At 39.0% G+C, this 10,197-nt stretch overlaps 1 protein-coding gene across 1 annotated transcript in view; it reads right to left on the minus strand.

Moving 5' to 3' along the window:
* The window catches only part of LOC127646096 (unconventional myosin-VIIb-like), a 40,326-nt gene extending 34,971 nt beyond the window's left edge, over positions 1 to 5,355 (minus strand). The window contains exons 1-4 of the mRNA XM_052129555.1: positions 5,338 to 5,355; positions 5,033 to 5,134; positions 4,797 to 4,943; positions 611 to 795 (exon numbers count right to left, since the gene is read on the minus strand). Of these exons, the coding sequence (XP_051985515.1) occupies positions 611 to 795; positions 4,797 to 4,943; positions 5,033 to 5,134; positions 5,338 to 5,355 (452 nt within the window). The remainder of the gene's footprint in view (positions 1 to 610; positions 796 to 4,796; positions 4,944 to 5,032; positions 5,135 to 5,337) is intronic.
* Between the last annotated feature and the right edge of the window lie 4,842 nt (positions 5,356 to 10,197).

Here is a 10,197-nt window from a genome sequence, read left to right on the forward strand (position 1 = left end):
AACACAATAACGACAGATGTTTGATGTTACAATGTAAGTCCACCTTTAAATCAATATACAGTTTTTACTGGGTATTTGCACAGCTGCCAATGGCACATAATCATGCCATTTGCAATATTATTGTTAAAGAGATTTTCACCCAAATGTGAAAATTCTGTTATTCTTTACTCACCCTAATATTATTCCAAACCAATGTGACTTTGTTTCATATGTAGAACACCGAAGGAGATGGTAGGCAGAATGACAGTCACCATTTACTTTCATTGTATGGAAAAAAAGATGCCATGAAAATGAATGGTGAGGCATTCTGCCTATCATATCCTTTTGGGGTCCATAGTAGAAAGGAAGTCATACATGTTTGGAACAACATGAGGATGAGTACATGATGACAGAATTTTCATTTTGGGGTAAATTATCCCTCCAACTTTTTTTCTTGTGACTAAAAAATCTGTCTTTTAGCTGGGTACAGAAACAATGAGCAAGTAAATTTGTTCTAATGCAACTGACAGTAAAATTAACAGAACATATCAATAATAAGGTAATACATGTTTTTTTTAACCCAAAATAAATGAAGCGAATTACACTATGTAGGTATAAATGACTGAAAGACCTAATAATGCAGCACTGATCTTTGTGATTACGGCGCATGTTAAAGAAACAGCTCTCTGCAATGGCGAAAACGTGAGGGGGGAGATCACCCAAACGCCGGTTTGTGTACTGCTCCACCTGATCTGGAGTGTAGATGGGCAACAGCTGGTAAGGGTTCACTGCGACCAGAATGGACCCTGTGTATGTCTGATGAAGAGAGAAAGAGAAAGAGAGAGAGAGAGAGAGAGAGAGAGAGAGAGAGAGAGAGAGAGAAAGAAAGAAAGAAAGAAAGAAAGCACACACATTTGTTTTAATGTTTTTAAAATCCCTGGGATATTTGTTATACACCTACTTTTATTTTTAAGTCCACAGTTTGGGTAGTTGGCAGCTTAATATATGTTTGTGGCTTTTAACTTTAAGCTGATACACACATTTACATTTTACAGTCTCTATCTTTCGAGAAACTGATGAAAATTATAGATGACTCATCTCACTACATAGATTTTTCATCAAATGCTCTCTAGAATGAGAATGTCCCTTCCCCTAATACCACCTGCAACAGAGTTCCCACCCTTTTTGACCAATGGATTTCCATGACTTTTCCATGACCTTTCCAGGTGCTTGTGCTAACTTGATATAGTTTATATACAGTTGAAGTCAGAAGTTTACATACTGTTAGTTCGAAGTATTTAAAACTACATTGTGGCAGGGCGGAGGGCGGGGCCAGGTCCTACACACCCGGTCCCGTATTAGGCTAATTATGCCTCCGTGAGGGTTAAAGGTCGACTGCAGAGGATCGTGTGGGAGAGCGAGATCGTTTACGGACATGTCCGTCATGTGTGTGTTTAGGTTGTCTTTTGAGTTTATCATTAAACTATTATTTATATTGAAAAGCCGGTTCTCACCTCCTCCTTTCCATTGATCACGTTACACTGGTGCCGAAGCCCGGGAAGGAGGAGGGATACGCCGTAGTAGAGTTCTCGCCACTACCGTCCACCCCAACGGAGCAGCCATGGCCATCTGCCGGGGGACGAGGAGCCCAGCCGCCTGAAAGAGGACGATGGCCGCCGCTGCCAGGGGCGCAGGAGTCGCCTACCGGCCGACTCCTTCGTACATTTTAACCACTCCACAGATTTCATATAAGCAAACTATAGTTCCCCTTCTGTCGCTCTCTCCACGTTGTGTCAGAGAAGCGACACTAGGGGTCTCTCTTGAGCGCCGATATTCACCTCTGGACTATGAAAAAAGGCCAATGAGAGTTGGCAACCAGTATTTGCATGTCCCGCCCCCGGACATATGGGTATTTAAGCGGCACAAATACGGGAGTTCATTCAGAAAATTTCTTCGGAGCCGATGGTCGTGTCTGCAACTGCTGCGTGTACACACCGAGTTCCTGCTATCCCTCTGCTGCATGCTGTTGGATTCTACGGCGCACAACAGCGGCTTTCTCCTGTTTGCACGACTGTACATTCCTGCCCCTGGGCGCATCGACAGTGCAGATTAAAAAACTCTCACAAGTTTTTTCCCTAAAAGAGTGATTTTATTTAAAAGAGTAATTTCCTCTAAAAGAGCAAAACACAGCGGCGTTGAACGTCCTTTTAAGGACGCGTCTTTATAAAGATGCCTTTCTGCCCCTGTGTTGTTTCTGGTAGTTGCTCTATGCGAGAAACATAGAGAGAAAAGAGGCCCGGCCAGGCTTGGCCCATTCCCAGGTTGGCGGCCAGCACCTTGTTCCCCCCTCCAGGGTAACGATAAGGAATCCTGATGGCTTAAATAGGGCATTGGGGAAGGGTACGTGCAGCCTGATACAGTTGGTCGTCCTGCACGTAAGAATACCTGCTCGCTCCTTTATCAGCAGTTCACGTACACGGCTCAGCGCATGGCACTTTTATAAGTGGACCCCTAGTGTCGCTTCTCTGACACAACGTGGAGAGAGCGACAGAAGGGGAACGTCTAGGTTACGTATGTAACCTCCGTTCCCCGATGGAGGGAACGAGACGTTGTGTCTCCCCTGCCACATCGCTGAGCCGAGCCACTGTTGTGGCCGGACCATTTCTGGCTCCTCAGAAAAATCCTGAATGAACTCCCGTATTTGCGCCGCTTAAATACCCGTATGTCCGGGGGCGGGACATGCAAATACTGGTTGCCAACTCTCATTGGCCTTTTTTCATAGTCCAGAGGTGAATATCGGCGCTCAAGAGAGACCCCTAGTGTCGCTTCTCTGACACAACGTCTCGTTCCCTCCATCGGGGAACGGAGGTTACATACGTAACCTAGACGTTTTGCAAGTCATTTAGGACATCTACATTGTCCATGACATTAGTAATTTTTCCAACTGTTTACAGACAGATTGTTTCACATTTAATTTACTATATCACAATTCCATTTGGTCAGAAGTTTACACACACTAAGGTTGGAAAATTCCAGAAAGTGATGTCAAGCCTTTAGGCAATTTGCATATTAATCCCAGAACAACAGCAAAGGACCTTTCTGGAGGAAACAGGAAGACAAGTATCTATATCCACAGTAAAACGAGTCCTATATTGACATAACCTGAAAGGCTGATCAGCATGGAAATAGCCACTACTCAAAAGCCACCATAAAAAAGCCAGACTACAGTTTGCAAGTACACATGAAGACAAAGATCTTACTTTTTGAGAAATGTCCTCTGGTCTGATGAAACAAAAATGTAACTGTTTGGCCATAATGGCCATAGTTATGATTGGAGGAAAAAGGGTGAGAATTGCAAGCCGAAGAACACCATACAAACCATGAAGCATGGGGGTGGACACATCATGTTGTGGGGGTGCTTTGCTGCAGGAGGGACTGGTGCACTTCACAAAATAGATGACATCATGAGGAAGCAACATTTCAAAACATCAGCCAGGAAGTTAAAGCTTGGTTGCAAATGGGTCTTCAAAATGGATGTCCCCAAGCATACCTCCAAAGTTCTGGTCTGGCAAAATGGCTTAAGGACAACAAAGTCAAGGTATTGGAGTGGCCATCACAATGCCCTGACCTCAATCCGATAGAAAATGTGTGGGCAGAACTGAAAAAGTATATGTGAGCAAGAAGGCCTACAAACCTGACTCAGTTACACCAGATCTGTCTGGAGGAATGAGCCAAAATTCCAGCAACTTATTGTGAGAAGCTTGTGGAAGGCTACCTAAAATGTTTGACCCAAGTTAAACAATTTAATGGCAATGCTACCAAATACTAACAAAGTGTAAATGTAAACTTCTGACCCACTGGGAATGTGATGAAAGAAATAAAAGATGAAATAAATAATTCTCTCTACTATTATTCTCAGATTTCACATTCTTAAAGTGATCCTAACAGACCTAAGACAGGGAATGTTTTCAACGATTAAATGTCAGGAATTGTGAAAAACGAGTTTAAATGTATTTGGCTAAGGTGTATGTAAACTTCTGACTTTAGAATGGCCAGACTGGTTCTAGCTGACAGAAAGGCTACAGTAACTCAGATAACCACTCTGAACAATTATAGTGAGCAGAATAGCATCTGCTATTCTGTAGCAATCCACAACACATTGAACCTTGGAGCGGATGGGCTACAACAGCAGAAGACCATGTAAGCATTTTTGTAGGTTACTAATAAAGTGCTAATTGAGTGCATATTCATTATTGAAATGTCCATGACTTTTCCGTGACTCTTGAGATTTTGTTTATCTGAAAAACATGATGTGGCAGGGTGGAGGGCGGGTCGTGATATCACCCGGGTCCTCTTATAATTTCACAAGTATTTTAGTATAACTGGACTTCAAGGGGGGAGGTTGGATTATCTACACAATGCATAGACATGGCCATGTCAGTCTGATACTACAATATGATCCTCTCATCAAAGTTGAAGCTGATTGTATCTACTTAGACAATCTTGCTATTTAACAGGAAGGGCAAAGAACAGCTGGTAAAAGAACTCATTAAAGTGGATAATTCAATCCCATAAATTCTATGCAAACAAACATATGAGGCTAGTTTTAAGTAAAAGGGAAACTCTCTAATGATATAATTACTTCTACTCTCAATAGTTTTTGACATATAATTCTTTTAATGCTTTCCTTTTTACTTTAGTGCATAAAACTCAATGCGTTTCTAGGTCAAAGTGAATCAAAATGATGGGGCAGATCACAATTTAATCCATTAATTAACCCATACATGGTTTATCTGATATGGTGTTTAATTACTCACATAGATGCTTCCCTCTTTGTAGCGCACTAGAAGGTTCCGTAATAGTCCAGCCTCATTAAGGTCACCCAGCCGTATCATGTCATCCACACCGTTCACAGAGGTGGGATGCATGGGTTTCAGAGAGTTCTCCTTCTTAATCTTGTGTTCCTGGAAATCACACCATACAGCAAATACACTTATAAAGATAACAGCATTTCTCTATTAATTAAAAGAGTTCTGGCTTCAGATATTATTACCTTTCCCTCATCATCAATGAGTTGCAGTTGGCCAGTGTCAGAGAGTTTGACTTCAGCTCCCAATGGCACCCCATCACTGCCATCCACCCACACATAATCTCCCTAAAGCAGTTGATCGACATTTTAGGATGTTATATTTATATACAATTGAATTAACCAGTGATTTATGTTGCTTAAAAAAATAAAACACAACTTTTGTTTTAGATGTTGACTAAACCAAATGCCTGATAACTTAAATTGTCACAAACATTATATATTGTGACAGTAAAACAGTCAAGTGCCAGAAAATGCTTCAAACAAATTACCTGTCTTAAAACCACCATGACTGAGTCCTTCCCTCACCTCAGTCTGAAAATTTGAGAAAAAATAGACAATTTGAAACCAGTTAATATCACTCCAGTGAAAATATGCCCTCTAGAATGCACCAGAACTTCCGTTATCTACATTACAATCAGGCAAAACAGTTTCAACCATATTGGCCAACTAAAGATCAGCAAAACAACCCAACTAGTCATTATATGCAGATTACAAGCTCATAAATTGATCCTCAGAGACTGGAACACATAAAGTAAATCCTAAATGATCTAATATAACAGTCAAAATTGATGTCCAAAACAAAACAATGAAAAAACATCTACATTTACCAGCAAATATCTACCAAAGAATTACAAAATTTTACAAAAACAATGTAATGTAAACAAATACGCAACAATGCCAGCTACATTTACCTGTGGATTTTGTATTTAGTGACAACCAAAAAATATTTTCTGTCCCTCTTCCTTGAAGAGACCCCCACAGTTCAAGTGTTGTGTAAAAAGAGGTGGCATCAGGTGTCTGTCTGTGGACAACAGGCGTTTATGATACTTTGACTTTGCTCCCATAATGCATCCATAATATAATTACGATAAAGGAGGTTCTGCCCTCTGTATCATGAAACTCGAATAGAAAGCAATGAATAGTTATTAACCAAATTATTAATGCAGCCAAACCACATCAGAGAAAAATATTAAGGACATAAGGCTTCACACTGTGTCTTTTAAATTTAAGCCTGTATAAATTCAGAAGAAAAACAATGTGGACCTTCAAAAGATTATCCCTGCTATGTGTCAATGTGCATAAACTCTTATGCATAATGTTTTTTTTTCCCATACAGGTAAAGTACTGAACCTTTGGACCTGTGTGACAGAGCTCATAAAGGGGTAATCAAGCTGTAAATATCAGAGGTGTCATAGTTACCCAGGGTGGAGCCATTCTGGTTAGTCATATTTCCACCAAGCAATATTGCACTTTACAAGGCAAATAAAGAACTGTATGATGTATACTCATTCAAATTAGTTTTCCAGAAGACAGATGGTTTACAGATAAAGAGAAGAAAAAAAGCTGAATGTATATCATTATCAAATAAAACATGTTTAACCATAAAATAAGGGAAGAATCAAAGAATCAATCAATTTAGTATTATGTATGTAAGAAGATCTATTCACATTTCATTAATTTTCCCTGAAACTTTTGAGGTATTTCTTCATCACACATATTTTTTAATGTGAAAATTTCTAGATTGCACAACCGAGTATCATCCATGATTGAATAACAATTCTTCAGATCTGAAGCTGACATTTTGCCAAGATAATTTATTCCTGCAGTGATAAGGTGGCCTTGCATAACCTATTATGATCAAATACCATCCAAACTTCTCAAGTTTACAAACAAAACGCATCCTGTATCGTATTCTAAACTCTTTATATACGCCTATAAAATGTTTACAGAAAATTGCACTCAATAGAGTATGCAATATCAGCCAGTGTTGTATAAAGTATCCATTTGTCATACTTGAGTAAAAGTAAAGATACCGTCATGTAGAGGTCGACCGATTAATCGGACGATTTTTTGAATTTTTTAACATAATCGGCATCGGCCAATATCCAAGTATATCAAGCCGATTATTAGGCAGGCGCATCTGTGGGCAGCCTAGTGTTGTTGTGGAACACGTGTTCGAAGCACGCTGCCCCTAGAGTCATTTTCCAACAGAGTGAGCAGACCTCAGCCAGTGCCTAAGGAAGGAGCTAAGTTCCTTGGAGAAAACAGTAAGGATTAAATTTGTATAACTCCTTTATATTTAATTAAAAACTTTTGATATATTACTGCCAACCTCAAGACAAAACGCAAAAAACGTGACGTTCGGCTACTTTGGATATTGATAGCGTAGCTGAAGTTGCATTATCACAGCAGAAGGGTGACTATCATGTCACAATAAGTAAGCAAGAATTTTGCAATTACAGACAGTGAATCTGAGACTTTTATTTGTTCTGTTTGTGTGTCTTATATTTGAGAGGGTTGTCACTCAATGCAGAGAAATAAGTAATAAAAAAGATACCAACGCACTATAGGCTATTGAAGGACTGGCTTTGGTAAGCTCGGACGTTACCGGTTCTGCTGTCGGTACTGGAGAAATTAAGAAAATACATTTATTATTGCTATAAAGGGAAAGTTATTTTATCTCGCCAGCCATTTCTATGTATAATAATATGAAACCATTTGTCTGTGATCCAATTTAGCTATTCGCAGAGAGAGAGAGAGATCTCTCACGCGCTGCCACAGCGAGCACAACACAAGCCCTGCTTAATGAGTGACAGAACTAAACATTAAAACATAGCCTGGTTACACTTTAGATCTGTGATATTAGTCTGATTTTATTTTAGATTTCGCATTCCAAAGATTATACATAAAAGAATATTTATACATAAGCCGCATTCTGTCTAGCACAACTCCCTTCCCTTCACAGCGGTGCACTGACATTTCTCCCTAAAACTCAAACTTAACGTCAGAATCAGCACGATCAGTGATTGTTGTAAAATGCAGTCTGAAGCCCTGCATTAGAGACTTTCACATTTATTTTGTTACCTTTTTTTTCTCTTCTAGGTGCTTGTGCCAAACAATTTCCGAAAAACATGGAAAAGGAAATCGATACATGTATAGGGGAAACCCTCAAACATGCACCTCACCGTGCCAAGGTGGTCGTGACACCTGTAAGTTGTTTTAGTCAATGAGCTCTCTCTCTCTCTCTCTATTCTCTAGAATAACATAACTGCTTTGATTTATCCCTTCACTTATTTACTTAGTACTTATACACCAAAATGAAGTTAAAAGTAATTAAAAAGTTGTTGAAGTGATTGGTAAATATAATTTACGATTTTTTCAGGCAGCGGAAGAAGAACTTCGGGCACCTCCTGAGGATGGAGACAGTGACTGACACACACGCGCGTGCGCGCGCACACACACTGTATATATTTAATAGTTATTTAATTTAATATATTTAATAGTTATTCTTGTTACTTGTTGTTCAGCATTTACAGAACATAAAATAAATATAAATCTTTTTCTTGTTGTTATTGCCGTTTCCTAATTTTATTTACTGTGTTTGATTTAGTTTCTATACGCTTATGCATGACCACATTAATATTAATTTATAATCTGTTTTTGTTCACACAAAATAAATAAATAAATGACGGATCCCTGCTTTGTATTTTATCTTTGAATGTGTTAAATGTGCATGCTTATTCCTGATTAAGGTTCTGCAAGAACAAGTGTGAAAGAGCAGTTACATTCTAGTTTGGTTCCCTACAGGTCCTTGACAACACTGGGGGCGGTCTTAGAACGTTCTGGGAACATCACATTTCCAAATAAAACATGGTCCCCTAAACGTTCCGAGAACGTCCCGAATGTTCCGTGAAGGTCCGCAAAATAACGTCCTCCGAACCTTTAAAGAACTCCACATCATGACCGTCTCCGAACGTTCCTGGAACGTTACTAGGCGACGTCCTTGACACCAGTGGGGTGTAACATTTCTAGTTGGGTAGCTACTGTTGCTAAATTGCGGGAGGCGTTTAATAATAAAAAGAGCGCAAGAGATACCGTTCCCAAGGCGGCGCGCGCTCCGAAACGGACCGCAACTTTGGGTTTCATGTGCGCGTCTAAACGATCAACTATACACAAATATATGTCAAAACGACCGGATTGGAGATTCACTTAAACACAGTTTATGTCTTAAATGGACGTAGTTATGGAAATAGTTGGGAGAAAATATGGCGCATCAGGAGCCTATTAGACCTGAACTCGGTCTTAAAGGGGAAGCATCCTAATAAACATGCTGACGATTGAGCCATTACTGCGAATTAAACAACAAAAGGCAAAGAGAAAATCACTTACAGCTCTTGAATGAATAACTTCTGCATTAATAAGCATTAATCTATCTATGATAAACTATGCAGTGTTATTTTACAATTGATTACTTTATTAGATTTCTTTTTAGACCACACCTGAACAGTAATGTTAGTAGACCTTCCTGAAATTAAATCACTGTGCCTATATAACGTTTATCTTTGTGTAATTGTTTATCTTTGTTCCTTCGTGTCTCTGAGCAGTTCGTAACACCTGCTTTGTTTATTTAATATATTTGTTATACATTATTTAAACAATATGATTTTACATTATACATTGTTAATTTAAGTGTACAAGTGCAGATTGGTCAAGTGTTCAATAAATGTATTTGTTGAGAAATTTTGTCTATCTTAAGTAATTATTTGTGTTACATTCAAATAAGAGGTTAAAAACAAGCACATATCGGCCAAATATCGGCCAAAATAAATAGGCAGCATCAATCGGCCATCAGCCGACCCGGATTTCAAAAGATCGGCATTGGCCTGAAAAAACCAATATCGGTCGACCTCTACCGTCATGGAAATTGTCCATTTGAAGTAAAAGTAGCTCATGAGAAAACGACTTATGTAAAAGTATTTAAGTAATTTACTTAACTATCAAAAGTACATGTAAATTGCATAAATTATGGAACAAATCATTAAATCCATGGCAATTTATTTGATTGGTGGTGCTTATCATTTACTCACCCTCATGCATCCCAGATGTGTATGCTTTCTTTCATCTGCAGAACACAACCAAATATTTTAGAAGAATATTTCAGCTCTATAGGTGTATAGGAATGGTAGCCAGACATTTCAACCTACAAAAGCATATTAAGGGGGCATAAAGTTATCCATATTTTAAAAAGTTATATATATTTTCAATCATTATTCCTGTCCCAAAGAAACCAAAAATCACTGGCCTTAATGACTACAGACCTGTCACCCTGACGTCTGTGGTCATGAAAT

Source organism: Xyrauchen texanus, chromosome 7, assembly GCF_025860055.1.
Source record: "Xyrauchen texanus isolate HMW12.3.18 chromosome 7, RBS_HiC_50CHRs, whole genome shotgun sequence".
Classification (NCBI taxonomy): domain Eukaryota; kingdom Metazoa; phylum Chordata; class Actinopteri; order Cypriniformes; family Catostomidae; genus Xyrauchen; species Xyrauchen texanus.